Raw genomic sequence first — 21,709 nt, 5'->3', positions numbered from 1 at the left:
AGTCCCCATCCACATTCTGATGTTGGTGACACGCAATCCTCGTTAAGGGCCTGGCTGGTCCCAGCCAGATGGGATCCTAATTTAATTAAAACCCTTTAATTACCTGCAACAACACAGCTTTGGAAGTCCGGGGCAGGAGGCGCCCTGTGTTGGGAGGGGAGAGGGCGGGGCAGAGGAATGCCTGCCCTTCCATCACTCCATCAACGCAGGCTTTCGGGACGGTTCTTCACCCAGCGGACACAAACTGCAGGGAACAGACGGTGCAGCCCCTGCCTCTGGCTTGGTCTGTAGCCAAGCCGGGGAGCCGGGCCAAGCAGGCCCCAGGGAGCAGAGTGGCAGGCTCTAGAAACCGACGCTGTCAGGGTTGGTCTGGGGCTGGCGCCAGGATGGCCATAGGGTGCAGAAGCTCAGGTCTGAGCTGCCTGAGACCCCGGCCCTGCCCAGGGCACTCTGGGTAAGAGCAGGCATGCTTCTGGTGCCTCCTGCACTGGCCTGGCTTCAGAAACAGGGGTACCTCCACATCCGCCAAAGGAACTTGGGCACCGATAAGGTCCTCCACGATGCTGGGCCTCAGCTGGCTCCTCCCTAGGACAGAAGGAAGGGGCCCCGGCCAGAGCCCACCACGCCTTGGCAGGGGCAGATGCTGAAACCCAGGCTCTGTGAGCCGGGCTAGTCTTAAGCCTTGTGGACATCATACACTAATACCCATCTGTTCTCTCCCCTAGTGCTCATTCATTCAACAAATATGGTTTAATAAAGCCTCTGAAAGTTCCAGCAGGTCTCCACGGTGCCAGGAGATCCAGAAGAGGTTTCCATCCACACTTCAGCTACGGCCTTCAAGGAAACGATTTATTGAGGTCAGCATGATGTCGGTGGTCGGAATTGGAGCAAGAAACCCCAAGGTGAAGGAGAAATGCAAGGGGAAAGATTCGGAGTCACCAGGCCCTGCCACTCCACACCCCGAATGTTCTCCTTCCAAAGCCAAGCTGTAGACACTCGGTACTTTGCTCTGTTGGACACACTCTCCAGGACCTAGGCCTTTCTGCTTCCACCTGTCCCATCCCTCTCCCCTCTTCTTGCGCTCAGCCTTGCCCCGTGCTCCGTCCCGTGTCCTCTGCTGCCCCTGACCCCCACAGCTCTCTCTGAAGATCCTGCTCCTATCTCTGACTCAGGCTGTGCCTGCAGTGCTATGTCCCTGACAACTTGGGGACTGTAACCATAGGACATGTGGATTTCCCCTCTAGACTAATGAGAGACTGGGCATGGGAGCTGTTGCTCCCTTGGAATGGAGACTCTGTGAGGGTAGGGGTTCCGTGCCACTGGCCCGCTGGCCTGGAGCTCCCCAGAGCCAGAGGCCCCTCCTCCGAGGCCCAGCTAATGAACTCCCTGCACCCCGATGTCCTGCATACCGAACCTTCCCCACCCTGGGATGACCACAGCTGGGGAGGGGAAGTGATGACAGGAGGGCAAGTCACTGTCCCCACCTGCCATGCCTGACTGCCTGGCTAGGAGAGAGCCCCACCCCTCCACCCACTTGTCCCCAGGATTGTATGTTGTCTTCTCTAGAAGGGTCTTCAGGGTCCCAGGTTAGCTCTGAGGGCACAGTGAGGGGCAGGGTCTTGACCTGAGTCCCTGAGAGTCATGGGAAAAGCCAGGGCTCTCTGTATCTTGACCTAGTACCCACTCTTTCCATTAAAACAGGCCCCCTCACCCCAGTCCCCTTCGCAGCTTAGGGTGAAGCCCAGAGAGCCAGGGCTCCCCTACCTTGAGGTCAAAGCAAGGCCATGCCCCGGCAACGATGTGTTTGAAGAGAGGTAGGTTGACCTCTTAGTTGCACGTGATCATGACCTGGTCTCACCAGCCTTCTCTGGGCCACAGTTCTTTCCCCACCTGCTCACGCGGTTACTGTAAGGGACAAACTGACTGTGTGAACGGCGGCACCATGTCGGGGGAGGCCCACAGGCATGTAGCACCGCCTGGCCCTCTGCCCGCCTGCCGGGGCCCAGGGGTTTCCCAGAGCCTCACAGGAAGGGGCAGAAAGCTGGTTTTTTCTTTTTGAGGTAGGCTGTGTAGGGCAGTGGTTGTGAGCACAGATCCTGAAGCCAGGCTGCCACTTCCTAACTGTAGACCTTGCAAGTTACTGAACATCTTTGTGTCTCGGTGTCCCCATCTGTAAAATGGGGATAATCTTTACCTGTCAGAGGGCCATTGTGAACTGGAACGTGTGTAGCCATTGGAACTGTGTTTGGTGCTGAAGCAGCCATCAGGTGAGTTGCTCTGAGGAGACCCACTCTACGGCCACCCGCCCCCCTTTTGGGCCAAGCCTGGGAGGGAGGGAGCAAGGGGGAACAGTCATGGACACATGCATTCTTCTCTGCAGGAAGAATGTGCAGGAGAAAACCCCACAGGGGAGGTCAGAAGTCTGTCATGTCTACAAAAGAAGATGCAAACAAAGGAAGCTACTTTTGTTTTCCTAGATTCTGGCTAAGAAACGGGGCCCTTGGTGGCATTACTACTGCTCCTTGGGCCCAGAAGCCCGCGTCTGCGCTCCAGAAGCCTGGCGGAGCACTGAGGTTCCTCTGTGTTCCCCCCCCCCGCCCCGCCCCGCCTGGGACCTCTACTTATAAACGTAACAACAGGCTCAGAGAACGCAGGTGGCCACAGGGTCTTTATTTAGAAGCACAGAATCATAGAGCAGCTAGCCAAGCGTACCAAGGCAGCCTGCCCAGGGCCCCTCCTGCCCTACCTCGCCCTCCCCCCTACCTTGCCTGTCTTCATCACCTCCACCCGTCCCCTCCATCTGTCACCTCCACCCTAGGGATCGGTTTTCTCATCAGCCTGGAGGGCCCGTGGTCCCCTCGTCGGTACCCCTGAGAACTGGGCGTAGGAAGCACGCCCATCTCGGACGCTACCCTTGAGGTTGAGTCCCCCGGAGGACTGGGCCTTGTGTGACCCATTTCTTCCACACTTTGAGAAGGGCCAAGGGCGTGGGGTACACACACAACCTAGCCGGTGGATCTTGACTCACAGACGACCCCGGAACTTTACTGCTATCATGGGAGTCTCTCATAGGGGTAGGGACGAGAAGAGGAGAGATGCAGGTCAATGGGCAGCATTTGCACAAGACAAGAACTGGGCTGGTTGGGGAAACAGGGCCTGGGTGCGGGATCCAGGAGCAGGGAAGGGTATACAAATGCCCCATTTACCAGTCTTGGCAGCACCAGGCCTGGGCCAGGAGGGGCTGCTTACTCAGGCTCGGCCATCTGCCTCAGCTCAGCAGAGATCAGCACTGGAGGGCTCGGTGTAGGCAGGCTTTTTTATTTTTTTAATGCGGCAGGATCAGGCTCAAGATGTCACTCCAGTGAGCCGGACTGGAGATGGGGGAGAGAAATGTCTAGGAAAACAGGGGAGAAAGAAATGGAAGCTTCCATGCTCCAGGAGGAGGGAAGGACAGGGAATAGAGAAGGAAGGTAAAAGGAAGAGGAGCCCAAGACGAAAAATGGCGTGGAGAAGATGGTCTTGACATCATGCCTCTTTCCACGGCAACTCAGAAGCCAGCAACAGCCAGAGAAACGGGGCTCGGGGGTCCCAAAGTTACTGCCGCCCCCTCCTCAGTCCCCAGGCTCTCTTCTCACATCTGCAAGCCCCGGGGCTTCTGCCCCGCCTCCTACCTTCCTCTCTGGAATGCCTAATGTCAAAAGCTACTCGCTCTCGGAGACTGTGACAGTGGTGACAGGGGTGATCCTACACAGCACTATCCCAGGTGACTGAAGGATCTGGCGCAGGCGGACTGCTTCCTGAGGCTTGTGTGGACTCCCCCTCCTCACAGCTCACTCACAGGACACCAGGCTAGCCTCTCGACACAGGTCCTCTCCCACAGGTTAGTCTGCTCCAGAAGATTCCCCCATGCTCCCAAAGGTGCCCATTTCAGCGTCTCATCGAAGATTTATATTCCATTCCAAGAAATCCTAAAAGCGAACGGACTCCGAAGGCTATTATATTATAAGGCCATTATATTGGCTGGAACCAATGTGAATTATGTGGTGATAACATTAGCAGTTTACCTTTCTTGTTCAATGGCATTCACTGGATTAAGGACTTGACATATGTTTTCTCATTAATTTCCCAAGAGAACTCTATGCAGGATGCCCATTTTACAGATGAGAAAATTAAGGCCTACACAGGCAAGTACTTTGGCCGGAACCACGAGTGGTGGCGGGAGTGCAGAGCTCCCAGCAATTCTCAGCCATTGGCCTTATTCCCTACTTAACACCAGAACACATCCAAGTCCCCAGGTGCAACCTTGCTCAACTTCCCATCCTCACACAAACCTGCCTGTGTCTGCAGGACTCTCCTCACACCCAGAGAGGGTGTCCCTCCTCTTCCTCCTTAAGCTCCCAGCCCCCTGCATGCTCAGAACCTCAGGCCATGGACCATCCCCTCTCTATTGGAGCCTTCCCATCAGTTTTAACCAAATAGGTTTTGTCCTCTGGGAAAGCCCACCTCCCTCTCATTTCCCTCCTGCAGGCACTGCTGGAGTTTCTCCCCTTCACAGCCACACCTGAAGCCCGTGCCTATCCCTCACCTCCTCCCCACTCCTCACCTCCCCCTGCCCCGGGCCCTTCCCTGAATGACCCCGGCTAAGGTCACCAATGACTTCCATGTTGCTAGCTCCAATGGGCATTTTAAATCCCTGCTCTTATTTGACGGCACTGGACACTTTTAACTCTTTCGTATTGGTCCTCTTGAATATGATTTTCCTCCTATCTCTGGCCACTTCTCCTTCATGACTTATCTTCCTCCAACAGCCTTCAGAGCTAAGGGTTCCTTACAGTTTAGACCTGGGCCCCCTTCTCTCCTCACTCTGTACGCTTCCTTGGATCCAACACACCCAGAGCTTCAGTTCCATCTATAGACCAGTATCTCCAGAACCTTCTCTTCAGTTCCCACCTCCCCTCTGAGTGCTAGGCTCATACATTCAAGAGTCCACGTGATGCCTCCCTTGGATTTCTCACGTCATCTCATGATCAGCAAGTCGGATGAAATCAGTGATTGAATTTCCCTCCAGCCTGTTTATCTTCCCAACCGTCTCTTTTTGGGGGTCTCCTTCCTGGTGGCCTCTCTGTCCCTACTCTTCCAACCCATCAACTTCTGCCAAATCTTCCCCCTAAATCTCTCTCAAATGGATCTTCTTTTCAGCTCTGCTACAAGTTCTGAAGCAAGTTCTGTGATCTCTGGCCTTCCATCGTTCCCACTGCCAACATTAAGTTTTCTAAACTCTAGCCAGAGAGCTTATTAAAATGAAATCTTGTCACCCTCTTCTGCCTACATCTCTCCAATGATTTCCCACTGTTCTCAATTAAGTGCCTAAATCCTGCATGTGACCTAGGGAGGCACTCCCAGCTCCGGCGTCTACATCGCTGGTCTGCAGGCCAGCCTGCCAGCCTTCCGGGTTCCTTAAGCGCTCCGAGCTCAGGAATTCACACCATTTCTTCTGGGCAGAACGTGCCTCCCCCACCTCCCCAGGCTCACAGCCCTTCACCCTTCAGCTCTCACCTCAAAAGTTGCTTTCTTAGGGAAGCCTCCTGGATCCCCCAGATTAATTCCCTACTCACAGTCCCTCCCAGCTCCCCATACATTTCTTCCAGAGCACTCAGCATGGTCTGACATCCCGTATTTGTGAGATCATCAGGGACATTCTCTCATCATACTCGAGGCTCCATGGGGGCAGGGAGCAGTTAGTGGAACTCCCTGTTACCACTAAAAGCTAGTGCAGTCCCTGACACATTGTATATTGAATGTGTAAATGAATAATTAGCAGAGAACACCGAAGAGAATTCATTCTTGCAAGGCCACACCGAGGCCATGTTCTTAGACTTAGGTCGGAGTGGAAGGCCCTGGGGATCGCCCAGTGGTATGCAGACCAAACACTTGCGCTCCTTCGCTTTTCTCCAGATTCAGAGGTCGCGGGGGCAGGGAGGACCCTCGGTGATCACATCCCTGGAATGGCTGGAGATGCCACTGGATCCTGTGGTCAGGGGATATGCCTGTTTTTCCTTAGTGGTTCAATAAAATACTTCTAGCTCTGATAAGAGATAGAGAGAAAATGTTTCTTTACCCAGAGAGATTAAAATGTGTAATAAGACTATTGGCTCACATATCAGTGTCAGTCTAACTATAGATTTCTTAACAACACGGGTTTGAACTGCATGGGTCCACTCACGTGTGCATCTTTTTTGATACGGTGCGGTACTATAAATGCATTTTCTTTTCCTTATGATTTTCCTAATCATAGTCTTTTCTCGAGCTTACTTTATTGTACGAATACAGCATGTAATACACACACCCAATATGTCCATCAACTGCTTATGTTCTTGGTAAGGCTTCTAGTCAACGGTAGGCTATTCATCATTAAGCTTTGGGCGAGTCAAAAGTTATATGCAAATTCTTGACTCCACAGTGGGGGCTGGGGGTACCCCTGACTTGTTGTTCAAGGGTCAGCTGTAACCTCCTTTTACCATTAAACGAAGGAGTTTAAGGCATTTGCAAGTGCTGTGGGATAACAGGAAATAAGGAGGTGCACAGATGTTGGGAGGACAGATTTGAAACCACACCAGTGGTTCACGCTGGCTCTCTAAAGTCAAACTGTTACATTTTTAGAAATTTTGAGAGCTGGTTGTTAAACAGCCAATTAAAAATTGAATTATATTAACATACAATGAACAGCAAAGGTAATAAATGCTCCAAATTCATCTCTCCCGAATTCTTTCTCATTCTACCATTGCCTATGTATGCCAGGTCAGCATGGCGGAAATGTTAGGCAGCGGGGAGCTGCGTGCTTTCCGACTCTGCGCCCCTGTGACGTCACCTTTGAAGTCTGAACTGGGCCCGGTGGGAGTATTTACACCACGGAAACTGGCAAAGCTACCAATCACGGCGTACATTTTGGGGTACTGAATGTTATTTTTAGGTAGCTCAATGCTGAGCCAAACCACTGGCTCCTTAAAACATTTTAAAGGTCTCTAGTAAATGTGAGGCAAACTTTTACTTGGAAGATGGATAGGTTGAAGAAGTACAGAAACATATGTCTGTCTAAATTTAGGAAATCATTCTCAAAATTGTGTTAAGGGCTGAAGGTGATTGTTTTCTTCTTCAGCTTAAAACTGTAATTATTCTACATCCATTTTATTACAAATATCAGTTACTAAAGTGTAATTTTATGGAACAACCTGTACACCATGACTGCTAGACAAAAATAAACGTGTTGACTAAATTGAGGCATAAGTCCTTAAGAGTGGGCGGGAGAGATTCCTTTTCTCTCTCCCTGCCAAACTTCTGGAAAGCGTAGCTTCTACTCATCCTGTATTTGCTTACCTTCTCGTCAGTCTTGGCTTCTGCCTCCACCATTTGACAGAAACTGTTCTCAGGTAACCACTGACCTCCTTACTGCAAAATTTCTTTTCTTCTCTTCTGTTCTCAATGTCATGACCTCTCTGCTTTGTTTCTGAGGGCCACACCCCTGCCTCCTCCATTAGACTGAATTTGTAAGGCAGAAATCCCACCCTCTACCCCAACCCTACCCCACCATGATGTTTGGTACCTTCTGGATGCTCTGCCATTGTTTGCTGAATCACCGGCCCAAGTTTAATCCGTGTGACCTTGAACATGTCCTCTCCCTTGGCTGGATGTCTGTTTGCTCAGGTATCAAAAGAAGGTGAACTGTGTGGGGTGCCCTTCTTTCTCTTTGGCTTGTCAAGAGCTCATCTTAAAGGGTCTTGAGAAAGCTACAACTCTCCCCATTTCAGCAGAGCCTTATGAGCAGGTGTGTGTCCACTCCACTGCCAGGCAAACTCTTGGATTTTCATTTTCTCTTTGGGCCTTGGGCCTAAGCCCCAAAGCTACTCCTTTGCCTTCTGTTGCTTCTGAGCTCAGAGCCAGGTTGAGTGACCTTGAGGAGGTTACATTATCACCTTCCCAAGCTGTACGATTGGGATGAATGGGAACCGTGCAAGACAAGCTGGCAAGTGTTCAGAACTCCTGTGAGATCTGTAAACCGCGGGTCCTGATGCTACATTCCTTACTCGAGTTACGCGTATTTTATCTTCATAATATTTCCCCCCTGGAGTTGATCCCCTTCAACTCCTTAATCATTTCTGTTGCTTGTGCTGAATTCCCTCAAGTCTAAAATTCTTTTTTTTCCTAGAGCTGCAGGAATCAGAACCAAACAATATTCCAGATGCCACTTTCCACTCCAGCATTACGGGATTTACAGAGGGGGGAGCGATCATCTTGCTAATGGCTTAGCGGCATCAAGATCCCATCAGTCAACAACATTCAAGTTTCTGCTCTCATCTGGAGGTCAAAGCTTCTGGTTCTCCCAGCTCATTATCCCAGATACTGATCGTCCTACATTTGCTTTCTTGCTCGCTGCCTCCGTGAGGCGTCCACCTATTGGGTCAAAGGCCCCAACGTGGTACAGTCACCTCCGAAATTAAAAGGGGGAAAACACAGCCACCCTGTGCATGCACGTACGTAAAGAGCAGCCCAACGCTCCTCACCTGAATGTTAGATTAGTCAGCAAGCCATTAGAAATGAATCTAAATGACGTAGGGCAGAGTTCAGTGAAAAGTCATGAGATAAAGGAAACACACGGGGCCCAGGCTGATTAAAAAGATAATTGGTTGTGGAAAATAAGGTTGGGCTCCAGCCAAGAGTTTGTCTTTGACAAAGATAAACGGAAGGATCCAATGCAGTCAGGTTGGGGGATTCAGCTGCTGTTCTTTTCTAGGAGTTGAGGAGCCAGAACAAAGCAACAGTCAGTTTCAAAGTGCAGTGCCACGCCCCCTCTGTTTGTTGTTCGGCTCATAAACATACAAGCTGTTTCCTTTCATCTACACAGGCTCACACAATACGGAGAACCCACAATAGGTTTAAACCAGATTTATAAATGGATGCGCAGAATGGGGAAGCCAGAGATCTTCTGGCCTAAGAAAGGATCTTGACATTCCTGGCTAGAACTTAAAAAAAAAAAAAAAAGAAGATGATTCTCTTCTAAAGATCCGCCAAGCCCAGCAGAGTAGCCAGTGAGAGGCCGCTCTTACCTGAACTGTTAAATCCCATAAAGGGGTAGGAGATGCCTAATGGCAACACAGAAAGGGCTCATCTCCACACGAGCAATGGGAAAATTTTCCACGGATGACCAGATACAGGGGCCAACAACGGGGTGGGGGGTGCGGTAGGGACCAAAGCCAGATACTCTGTTTGGACCTCAAACCGTTAACTCCAAAGGTTCTGTGAAACTACTCGCCTGAAATATTGTTTTGATAAATAAGCTATATCCTTGTGGAATTGAAATCTCCAACTGTTCCACTGGCGCGGACATCTCTTCAGTGACAGCACATGCCCAAGATTGTGGAGTTAACTTGAATTAAATTTCAGATGTGGGGGGAGCTGAGGGAGGGGGTGGTGGCAGTGGGAGGTTTACGAACAGTATGCTGGGGCTCTGATGTTGTCATAACCAGATGGCTTCAACTGTATCATTTAAACAAAAACAAACACGTCCAGAAATAATGTAATAATGACAGGAGAAGCATCGAGCAGTTTCACCTGTACCTGAAATCCTAACAGCTTTGTACCCACATTGGAGATTCCAAAAATATTGGAAAATCCCCAAAGAGACCTTCCTCCTGATGAAGCTTGGTACCAGGACTGCTCCCCTCCCGAGGCATAGGCCCTGAAACCACCGGCCCCCAACCCACAGCTTTCTATGAACAAGGAGGAAAGCAAACCTGAAGGCAGACTGATCCTCCTGGCCCCCTGGAAGAACAGGACAGCAGTTGGATCTCTCTAGAGCTTTGCTCTTGCTTCTCCCATAGGAAGGAAACTTTACCTCTGATTTTGGACCGAAACTTTTCAGAAATGGAACCTCCTCCCTCTACTTTCGTAATCTTCTCAGGGTACTGTATATCAGGAGAACTGTCACTCGACAGTTGTGGGATCTGACGCATGTCACTTGACTGCTCTGTGTTTCCACTTCTCTTCACTATAGAATGGGAAGGTGCTGTCTGTCACTTGGTTGTTGGGAAGTTTAAATGAAATACTGTTTATGAAGGTTCGGTGAAAACCAAGAAGAGCTGAGCGAATGAGGCAATGCAGTGGCCCAGGAGGCCACATGGGCGGAGGAGACTCTGTGCATGCTGGAGCCCTGGACCAGTGTGCTGACCTGGAGAGCGAGGACGAGGTGGCACAGGACGGCAGCCACGATGTGGAACACCGGATACTTCCTCCCAGACGTTAGCCGTGGGAGGAAACTGACAAGTGCAATGGGATGGTTTCTAATAAGCGCATCCTCTGTGCGCCCGTGTCGATGCTCAACCACAGCTGGTCATTCTAGGACCTTGGGCAAGATGAATGAAAACTGGAAAATCTGCCAAGGCCAAAGTCATTGGAGAGAAATGGGAGATGGAATACGTTGAGTCTCCATCTAAGGTCAAATGTACACACCTTGGCCACATGGCCACTGCATTTTCCGGTGTGTCCCACTGTCCTGTCCTGTCCAGCACTGTTGTGAGAAAGGCAGAGGAGCCCTGGAGTGTCCTTGTGAGCCCACCGGGTATTCAGACATTAACTTTTCTGGAAATACATCAAGTCAGTGACAGAACCAGTCAGAGATAATGATTTCCCTTTATTTAATCTCCACATTCATGTCCCCTTGATCTATTTATAGTTAGCTAGGAGAAGGGAGGTTGGGAGTTAGGTGTTAGAACATGTAGGGGGTAGAAAAGCCCACCCCCATTACTTGCCTTGGCAGAGGCAGGAGCCTGATCCCTCATTAGAATGTGGCCTGTGAGATACTCGAGGAGGACAAGACACTGGTAGATGCTGGGAGCTCCAAGAGGCAGCCCGGGGTGAGGGAGACACAGTAAATCCCCATGGGTAGACATTTCTCATAGAATCTCTGCAAGCTGAAGGCTCAAACCAGGTCTCTGAAATCCCTTGAGGAACTCAGACCCAAAAAGCCAGCCAGGTGAGTGAAACAAAAGACCAGAGATACCACACAGTACAAAATAGTAATTATTTATATTTTCAAAAAGAAAACAATTAACATTTGGAAGTTCTCCCCTGTAGGAAAGGGGTGAGTTGGAAGGAACAGGACTGGCTCCTACGCAGGCGGCAAGTCAGGTACGAACAGCTGAGCAATCTGGGCTGGGATTTTTGTCACACAGCATTAATAATAAAATTTCCTTTTCTTTTCTCTTCTTTTTTGTTCTGTTTTTGTTTTGCATTTTATTTTCTTAGAAAAGGGGGGGAGGGAGGAGAAATAAAATCAGAGAAAAATGCCAAAAAACATTTTCCACAATATCTAAAAACAGAGAACCAGAGTTCTTGTCAAGACAGTATGAATTCTGGATGAATTATTTTTTTCCAGTTTTCAACACCGATAAAGATTTTTTGCAAAAGCCACCACATCAGAACACGCATCTTCCAGCTCAAATAACCTCCTTCCCCTCTCGCCTTCACTTGTCAATTTTCATAAAAGGATAAAAGGATGTATTCTGTTCTTGCAAACAATAAGTGCTAACAACAAGAGAGCTCTTCTGATACTTGTATGGTGGTGAGGAGTTGTCACAAATATCCAAGTTTTAGCACAGCTGGATGGACTAAAATTTCTCTCAACATAAATACTACTGGAATCCACAAATTGATTTTTGAGAAATTCTGCAAAAATCCTTTCTTCTTTCCTTTCCTTTTCCCTTCTCTTATAACTAAATGTCCTTTTTTTTTTTTTTTTTTTTTTTCCTTTTTGCTCCAGGCACCTGACGATCTGTTCTGCTCAGTCAGATGCAGACAGGTCTCTCCGAAGTACCACCGCTGGGACGTCCTCCGGGCCGGCGCCTAAACTGAATCCCCACAGTACCAAAGTCGGCCAGGCCAAAGGGAACACAGTGACGCAGCAACAGGGTTTTCATTAGGTTGAGCAGCCCCAGGTCCCGGGCCCTTCCCACCCCCCGCTTCCCCCAAGTTTATTTAGTGCTGTTTTGAAAGCCTGGGGGCCACGATGCAGTCTTCTGCCCCCACGACAGAGTAAAAGCTCCACAGATTGCGCTGTCTACCTGGTGGTCAGTGGCAGCAACGGTGGCCGCTGCTTCAGGAAAACACACGGAGTCTTACGACAGGCAGGATCTTAGGACTGCTTCAGGCGCTTGCGTGGGGGTCCCAGAAAAGGGCACTGTGCTGAAGCCAGAGAGCGGTAGGCCTCAGCCACCAAGTGGGGATGCGACACCACCATTGACTTCCACCCGGAGGTCTCCAAGACATCCGAAGCATGACTAGGAGAAATGTGGAGAGATGGATTACCAAAGGCACGAGAGAGGGCTGGGGTCCACTGCCCCCCGGGCAGTCTAACCTCCCGGAGTCCGCTGTAAAGGGGGCCAAACACTCGGGCGGAACCCTTCGTCGACAGAGCCCGTCACACACCGTGCAGACAGCTGCCCAGGCTGAGGCTGCTGCAGCTCGGAAAGCCTGGATTTGGAGCCCCCCCCCCCCCAATACAAAAGGCGAAATGTTCCTCAGGCCCTTCTCTCCATCACGGATGCTCTTCACATTCACTGGTGAGGCTACGACAGAGAGAGAGCAAGGGCTCTCTTGTCCGGCAGCTCTGAGCTTCCATCTGGCTCTGCCATCATGCTGGTCCCCGACCACAGACCAGATCACGGCCGCGGCTCTATTCGATCAGCCGGAGGGGACCATACCACGCCCTACCAAATGTTAACATCTAAAGAGCACCACGCGAGTGTCCAGCACGGAGCGAGCCGTCACTAGAAGGAACATCTGGGGTCTCTTCCCACCTACCTTTGCCGCAATCGGTAAACTCCTTCAAAACAACCTTACATCGAGGAAGCTGATTCCTCTTTGGGGGCATTTTCTTTGTTAAACAATGTCCACTCATCTACTCAGCAACCTTTTAAGCCGGCCTCAGCCCAGAACTGCTGCTCTGAGGGCTTTTTTTTTTTTAAGATTTTATTTATTTATTTGACAGACCGAGAACACAAGTAGGCAGAGAGGCAGGCAGAGAGAGAGGAGGAAGCAGGCTCCCCACTGAGCAGAGAGCCCGATGCGGGGCTCCATCCCAGGCCCCGGGATCATGACCTGAGCCGAAGGCAGAGGCTCTTAGCCCACTGAGCCACCCAGGCGCCCCTGTGAGGGCTTTTTAAGGCCTGCTTCTCCCCTTTGGGTTTTTCCCAGCTTCTGTTCTCCAACAGGCAAGGGAGCAGAACATGCCCCACTGAGAATTACCGCAGAGAGCAGTGTGGCCAGGTCCTCTGTCATTTAGGATGACAGGACAGATCTGCTGGAATGAACACTTCCTTTCCGGGCAGTATTCAACAGCCTCGACAACTGGTTATCCCTTCTCTTTTCCCCATTCCACAATCAGCTGTCAGACACGTTTTACTAACTCATACAAAACCCACCTCTGTTCTCCCGGAGACCTACATGTCCTCTACTAAGCCCAGGAGTGGGAAGTGAAGGTGCTGCCATTCGGGGCACCCCGCCTTTCCTGGCCAGCTGCTCATCATTTCACTGCTTCCCATCACCGCCAGGAAGGAAAGCACCTCGCTTACCAATCGGGTTAGCCCCACAAGACAGAGCAAGACCATCTCCTGAGACCATCTCCCGTCCAGTCAAGCTGAAGGGAAAGATGAAAACCCTCTACTTACTACAAGGGGCTAACGAAGCCACGTGCCTGTTTTACTCCCTAATTCAAAGTCCCTCTCCTTTCTCTTGCTAGCCCGGCTCTCCTGAAAGGACAGCTTTGAAGGTGCCGACTCACTAGTTGATGAAGTCCACTGCCTGAGTTTTCAACTGATCGGCGCTGTGGAGGTCAGCCAGGATGAGAATCTCTGCGGCGTTCTCCACGGAGAGGTTACTGCAGAGGGCGTCCTCGCACATGACCTTCAAGCGCTCCAGGGCGTACTGGAAGACACAAGCACTGCTGTGGTCAGGGCGGGGGTGCCTCTGGGCTGCGGCCGCTGCAGCTGTGCTCCTCAGCGGGACGGCCGCGGAACGGGACTCCAGAGCAGAACTGCACAGCGCGTGACAAGGCCACTGAGCTACCGCAGTGATAAGGCACAAGCACGCCCCAAGGCTGAAAAGAAGACCGCTAAAATAACGTGCATGGCTGCCACTCACGTTCTAAAATCCACTTGCTGGGAAAATGGCCATTAGGGAGTACACCCACATCGTCAAGGTCACCCTGCCCCAAGAGGGACTCGAGTGTTTCCTGGACCACCACCACCTACCCTCCCTTACGATGAGGCATAACCCTGCTTCAAGCCAATGGGACATGACCTTTTACATTCCTGCCATCCTTTGAGTCAGAGCCAAACGAGGGTGAAGCACAGTCCTTTCTACTTAAGCAATGTCACCAGCCCGGCAGGTATGCCAACTGGCCCATCGGGCTGTGAAAAGGAGCCCCGGGGTGACTTTCACCAGCATCTCTGCCACTAGCTGGTCCTGAATGAGGGTCAACCAAAGGTCTCCTTTTCAAGAGAAGGGATAAATGGAGTCCTCTTTCCTGAGGTTGAGGTTAAGATTCTCAGGGTAGGAACAAAGCAGCAGAGACCCTGGATCCAGTTTTGATCTAAAAACTTCCTATTTTCCAAGTAAAGGGTATAAATGTTCTAGAAATGAAGGTCTGGGTTAACACTGGGCACATCTGATCTAGCGGATTTGTTTTGATGCCACTGTAGTATGTGCTCTCAAATATGAGATTATGAACTTACTAAGGAACTTCAGGAGCAAGGAGGAGGAGGAAGGTATAAAAGGAGTCACAAAATAAAACATTATTAATCAGTTCATAGGAGAACCCTCTGCTTTAAGGGTATCCACAGTCTCCGTACTGGTCCCACCTCCGGGACCTCAGAACTCAATGACACAATAACTACTTCAGGCTGAATCATGGCAATCAAACCAAGACAATTTTATTTTTATGAATTCTGGGTGAGGAGGCATGTCTGTGGGCACTGTGATCTCCTGCAGCAAAAAGAGAGTTTTATTGGTTTTGGTGCAGCTTTAATTTTTTACATTTGAGTAACTAGAAAACAGTTTCCATGGAAAACAGGAATGACACTAGACAAGCAAGAAATTAGGTTGCCATTTTTGTTTTAAAAGCCTGGAAAAGGTTGAATAAATGTTCGGTCTTTATACAGTGCTGCACAGAACATTCCTCTTACCCTTTCTCGATACATTCTTTTAAAAGGACTTTTTACTGTGAATAGTTCTGATCCCTACTGCATAATTAGACAAAAGTAGCCATTCTTGTCCCTTGGGAGACAAAGTTTTTTTTCTTAATTATGCTTCTGAAAAACCTGCCTAATGGCTGTACTTACTCAGGAGATTGAAATTGTGTCTCCTAGGCCTGGCCGACGTGTTTTGTTTTGTTTTTGGTCTAATTACACGTGTCCCCAGGAGACTGGAAAAGCCCAGAAGAAGCTGTTTCAGCCTCTTGGGTAAATTTTAGATGTTTAGATCCTTCCATGAAAGATTTCTTATTCTGTTTTCCTGAAGCTCACAATGAGGTGTAAAGGTAAAAATGTTTTCAAGTAAGCTGGGAGCAAAGACTGTCTGATAGGAAATTCTGAATGGAATTTGAAAATGCACCCTTCACTTACTTCTCATTCATAAATTTAAAGCACTGCTGCGATTCGACTACTTTATCTTTTAAAACTGCAAGTTAGCACACTATACTGAAGACAGCCACAGAATGCCAATTCAGGCCGATCCCCATGCTCTACGTACTGACGGGGGCTGCCCAGTATGTTCTCTGGCTGAGGAGCAGGAATGAAAACCCAGGAATGACACAGACGTCAAACCCTGGCTCTGAGAATATATACCGCTCAGCCTCAGTATTTCTGTCTGAAAAGTGGGCTTTCTGACACTACTCTTCCCTTAGCCCACTACAGTGGGCTAAGTACCTGGCATGTATACACTTCACTGAAAATCAGAAGGCAGATGAGGCAGGATCATTATAAACGCGTGTTTACAAAAAGCTGTGTCTTCTAGTTCTCCAGAGCTCACGGCAGATAGTTCTTTACTGCCCCCACTGAAAGCAAGACTCCTGTGGTCAGCATGGAGCCAGACTGGGAGCACAGGGAATGTTCGCACTGCCTAACTGGATTCATAAAATCTTGAAAGGATACAGCTACTACTCAATCCTTTCAAACCCAATCAATGAGGATTTACGTGCCTCGTCCTCTACAAACACTCCAAAAAGCTGATCAATAAATACAAAACTCCACTGTCAAAGCACGTCCTTCCTCTGTCCTCGAGGTGCAAAGAAAAGTGGAAGGAGACTCTTCCCACGGGGAAATCCTGGGAAGGCTCTAGTGGCCTCAGGTCTGAGCCAGCTCTGCCCCCAGATGGGTGCTGGAGCATCATACGGTAGGAAGAGGAGCAACACTTCCAGCGGGGATTGGTCCTTTTCATGGGGTCTGCTGCTGGCCAGGTATAAACCCTTTTAAGAAACTTCCAGAGGAAAAAGAGCTTGTGCTTCCTCAGAGTACAGGGCCTTGGAGGACAGGTTACCGAGCTCTTTCTGACCTATCTGCATAAAGAAAGTCAGTTTCCCCAGGTGTGTTTTTGGGGACACTAATTCCCAGAGGTGATTCTTGAGGAAAAGGATTTCAGGGTTGACTAAGCTAGAGAAATGCGGTCTATCATATTTTTTTTAGAAAACTCACAGTGTACATTAACATACTAAAAAGATTCTGAGAAATCTTGCAGTTAAGACAGCCAACACACAGGAACCCCAATTTGACTTGTTTAAGCTCAGTGTTTCATCAATAATTTCCCTCCAAACTTCTTTTGGGAATAATTGGCCTACTGGTTTTGGTCCTTCCCCTGTTTCCTTGATCCTAAGGTCCATACTTTAATTTTCACACTTCAATGTTTCTCAAATTGAAATGAAATGATCAACGCACGCATTTACTGCAGTACTATTTCTTCGTTCCAAGAGCTACCGGTCATCTTGTAATTCTGACTGTGGTATATTTCAATAGTTCCTTAGATAAAAGTTGAAAATGTTAACCACAACACTGGGTAAAAGACTATTCTCTTACTGACAAAGTTTAAAATAAAAGTTTATGCACTCAAGGGGAGGCGGGTGGGAGGAAGGGTGAAACAGGTGATGGAGATCAAGGAGTGTACTTGTCCCATCAGGAGCCACAGGATGTATGGGATTGTTCAATCACCATATTATATATATGAAACTACTACAACACTGTAGGTTAACTAGAATTAGAAGAAAAAGTTTAAAAAAATAAAATCTCTCACTATTTAGAAAGAAAAAGTTAATAAACTCAAGAACACTTTGTACATTATAAAGTCAAATGTTAGTATTATCTGAATCTTTAATATCCCCTATGCTTACATGTGAGATGGGGAAGAGAAGGGAGGTGAACAGCAAACTTACCCTTCTTTTCTGTAATTAGGGTGACCACAGAAGTTACTTTGACAGCAGGACACTTTGGAAAATAAAAACGGTGGTGCTATCAATTACTGCAACCCAGGACTGCCCTGGGCACACTGAGATACACGCTCGTCTTACCTACTGTGTAACACAGAGGCCCAGTCATGAAACTCACAAGGTCACAAACACTCCTCCTCTTGTGATTCCTTTTCTAGTCTTATCTCACCTTGTCAGCAGCTGCCAACAAATCATCAGCCATTTTGTCGAGGTTCGGAGCCTTCCCCGTGTAAATGAAGCACATCATTTCCTTAAAAACTTCAGGCTCCACATCATTGATTTCAACCCGATTCTATGCCAGAAAAACTGAAAATGAGAAACATTCCAACAGAACAAAATCCCTAAACAATTTTCATGATTTTAAGCTCTGGTGAGAGAAAGGCTTGTTATCATCTAAAACCTAACATGGATGAGAATTCTCTCTTTGCCCTATTTCATTAGAACAGCCTTTGCTCCCATCATATGCACCACCTTTATCTTCTCAAATACAAGAGCAAGACAACTGTTTCTTTGATTTTTTGGTGTTTCTTCGCCTGAGTAGAAACACACGTCTAAGAACCTCACACAAAACTCGATGATCTACCTGGGATGGAGTGAGTCTGTTTAACCTAGAATGCTTCCGGACCACCTCTCCCTGCTCTCAGAAAGTGTTCCGAGAACAGTATTCCATTTTAATAACATGACTGGAAAAATACATGTGGTGTGAAATTGGGAAATCATCTGCACCTAGTCACCTAGCTAAAAAGACATATCTTCATTCTGTCACATACCTTTTTGCTCTCCTCCATTTCATGTTCAAACATGGCACTAAAAACTGGAGAACGAGCTACAAAGTGAAAGGGAAACAGAGATAGAAAAGGTTATCACACTGAAACCTCTTGGTTCTTCTGTTATGAAGAGATCACCTTCTTTCTTGTCCTTTTGCTACGTGAAAGGGTCTTAGCCTCAAATTACACTGGAATAATAAAATCCCTCTCTTCTTACATTACACCAAGAAGTGAATAACATGACAGAGGGGAAAAAAGAAATCAGTACTTTCAAAATAATTTCTCAGGAGCTCCATTCCAACCATTCATATTGGAACGAAATTACTCAGACTGGAGGACCATGACCTCCTCTGGGCAGGTTTGGGGGTTCAAACGGAAGATCCTTCATGGTCTAAGCAAGGCATCCTAATACCCCAATTTTTGCCTAGAACAATGATACTAAATTCTCCAGTTCTAGGGACCACACAGCAAGAAGGCCAAGAACAGGGCTCAGTGCACCATTAACTAGAGGAAGAGCATGCTTGTTTACAGCAGGTGCTCTGTTCCTTTAGGCCACGCATTCACAATAGAGAGGATAACACCCCAAAGAGGCAAACAAAACAAAACAAAACAAAAACTAAGGTATGAAAACCATCTGTGGTCCTTCAAAATTCTACTCTTCCTGACAAAAACTTAATCCTTAGTATTTAATATCTCCCATTAGGAATAATTTGATTTTTTTTCCTTGGGGGGTGTGGGGATAATGAAAAAAGGTTGAGAAATGGTGTTCTAAGCCCACTGCGGTCTAATGAACACAGAAAAATAAGTCAACTTAATTTCAACCATGAAAGTAATAAAAGGCCTAAACCCCTCAAACTTTATCATGTTGTCGAATAAATCAGAAGTTTTGATGAAGGCGGAGACTACCAAATTTCCACCTGAGAGAGGAGCACCAGATGGAAAATGTAGCAGGACTCTGAGCCACCAGGTCACCTGAACTTGGGCCTACAGTTTATGTCAGAAAGGATTAATTCTGGATCTGTCATTTTCTAACCACATTATCTTGGGCAAATCACTTATCCCTCTGAGACTCAATATTTTAAAATATTCCAAAGGGACATTAATTCTCACCGCTTTTAGTTCAGAAGGCTCATCAGCTATAGGGTACTAAAATAAGGATATCACAAAAACCAAAGAGTAAAAGGGCTGGTGGTTTTTTTTAAAAAGGGAAGGGTCCAAAGCAGCGGTATGCTTAGAAGATCTTCAGTGGCTAGACTCAAAATGCTGCTATGAGAATAAAGAACACCACCCAGGGGAAATAAGCAGAGGAAAAGAGAACTGAGGCAGGCCCTTAGGGACACCAGTGTTGACAGGGACATGTGAAGAAGAGGGAGGCCACACATCAGAAGTAGCCAGAGCATCAGGAGAGAACCAGAAGAAAGAAGTCAAATAATATACGAACTAAGGAATCCCTCAAATTTAGGAATTAGCAGGTCAGAGAACTTTGGAAAACTGCTTTCGTGGCATGGAGGTGAACTGAGGATAAGTGGGAGGAAAGAAGCAGAGACAGTAAATGTGCTAACTCAAGAAACTTAGCTCTATTTAAAGAGAAATGGAGAGAGAGGGAGAGAGGGAGAGACAGAGAAAATGAATATGAATGAATGAATAACTAGAGGGAGACGGCTGAGCCAGTTTCCAGGCTAAGGGTAAACAGACAATCGGAGAAAGAGAGATGGTGGAGATACCAGGCAACAAGGGTATAACCGGCAGAGTAAGGACTCTGGGAAGGCGGCATGCGATATGAAACAGAAGCCGAAGAGACAGCCCGCTCTGGACACGAGGAAAACACCACCTCCACAGAGAATGCAGGGAAAATGCACGCAAGGCGACAGGCAAGAGCTGAGGGAGAAGGGCCTCAATTTTCTCTCAGAAGTAGTAGCAAGCAACTCTTTCAGGAGTCCAGACATTAAAGGAGACTGGTAAACAGTCTGAAGTATCTATTGTTAAGGAAAAATAAAGAGAGCTAACTATATATCTGTAGAAGAGTTCTTGGCAGTGCCAAGAGCCTAGCTGCTTGTGGAGACATTAACCTAAGAGTAGATGACTTCCTTTGGCAATAGACAGTAACACCTAGTTGAGAGCAGGAACAGGAAGACAGTTAGATTGAGCCAGACTGAGGTTTTGCCAGGTGTGTATTTTAGAATGATAGAGCTGAGAGTCTTGGTAAAAAAAAAATTGTTGCCTGAAAGTTCATGCAATTTCCTCTTATGTCTTATGGTCTGAACAGAAGTCTGTGGCTGACTGCTATGCCTTCGTGGGAAGTAAAGTCAGTCCTGCCTTATCAGCTCCCACTCTTTGTCAGTCTTTCTGGTCTTAAGGACAATGGCCTTGAGCAAGACCTAATCCTCCACGTCACTAGCAAATTCTCATTCTTCTGGTATGTCTGTACTGAAGGCTAACGCTCCAGGGCTGGGGAAGGCTAATGCTCCAGTACTGAAGGCTAACGCTCCAGGGCTGGTTTAGTCCCAAGTCCAGAATCTTCTCCACTACATCTTAAGCCCCTGTCTAGGGGCTAACACCTCCTCTTAACCAGTGTTTTGACATCTACCCCCTAGGTGCAAAGGCATTCAATATACATCATCTACGGCTTGACAATGGTGGCCTAAGTCCCCTAGAGAGAGGAAAAACAGAAACTCCACTTCTACGAAGAGTAGGCTTTTTGGTTATGACAACTAATGTCCTCACCATAAAAATATATATATTTAGCTTTATTTTTAAGTGCACCAGTTCGAAGAGTTGATGCTATTCAAAAGGTGATTATGCAGCCACCATTTTTCCTTGTTTCACCAAAACTAAAGCTTCTCATGAATAAAGACCAACCTGCCAAGATAGCTTTGTGAGCCTGGAACTCCTGGCCGGCAACGCACAGACAGCAGTCCGTGAACCGGGAGTTCTCCCACAGTCCTCCCAGCTCATCTGCCAGCCGGCACTCAGGGACCTTCACCATATTCATGGTGTTCTGGCCGGAAATGTTGACGGAATCTTGCACCACGCTCACCTGTGAAAGACAAGGAAACAGCCCAAAGGTTTTGTTACCAAGAGTTTTCTTCCCAGCAGGAGAAGAGATGACTTTTACCTCAGTGCTGTAGTACATTCAGATACAAACGTTAGTCATGTTCTCTTGAAACCACCTCCACAAATCAAGGCTTTATCCTGTGGATCAAGTAATTTCCAATCTGCCACAATCATACTTATTCTACACCATCCTAGGATGAGAGGCAAAAGCCCCACAAATCTCCTTCTCCTCCAAATGCTAGTAAACTCTGCCTCCCCTGCCTTGAAAACCTGGGCAAAACGGGGGTGGTGGTGGTAGGGGGAGAAAGGCACACTGACCTAAGCACACATTAAACCTCAAGTGTTTACCTTATTTTGCCTTAAG

At 48.0% G+C, this 21,709-nt stretch overlaps 1 protein-coding gene across 2 annotated transcripts in view; it reads right to left on the bottom strand.

Moving 5' to 3' along the window:
- Positions 1–11,775: 11,775 nt before the first annotated feature.
- The window catches only part of LOC111151374 (speckle type BTB/POZ protein), a 65,215-nt gene continuing 55,281 nt past the window's right edge, over positions 11,776–21,709 (bottom strand). For both annotated transcript variants that reach the window (XM_022509358.1, XM_022509357.1), the window contains 5 exons: positions 21,151–21,328; positions 18,295–18,350; positions 17,694–17,816; positions 13,832–13,974; positions 11,776–12,329 (listed from right to left, as the gene is read on the bottom strand). In XM_022509358.1, coding sequence (XP_022365066.1) covers positions 12,185–12,329; positions 13,832–13,974; positions 17,694–17,816; positions 18,295–18,350; positions 21,151–21,328 — 645 coding nt within the window. In that variant the 3' untranslated portion in view covers positions 11,776–12,184. The remainder of the gene's footprint in view (positions 12,330–13,831; positions 13,975–17,693; positions 17,817–18,294; positions 18,351–21,150; positions 21,329–21,709) is intronic.

This window comes from Enhydra lutris, unplaced genomic scaffold, assembly GCF_002288905.1.
Source record: "Enhydra lutris kenyoni isolate GAN:26980312 unplaced genomic scaffold, ASM228890v2 scaffoldscaffold26, whole genome shotgun sequence".
Taxonomy (NCBI): Eukaryota; Metazoa; Chordata; class Mammalia; order Carnivora; family Mustelidae; genus Enhydra; species Enhydra lutris.
The sequence above is the reverse complement of the archived record's forward strand: the minus strand, read 5'-3'. Positions and strand labels throughout refer to the sequence as shown.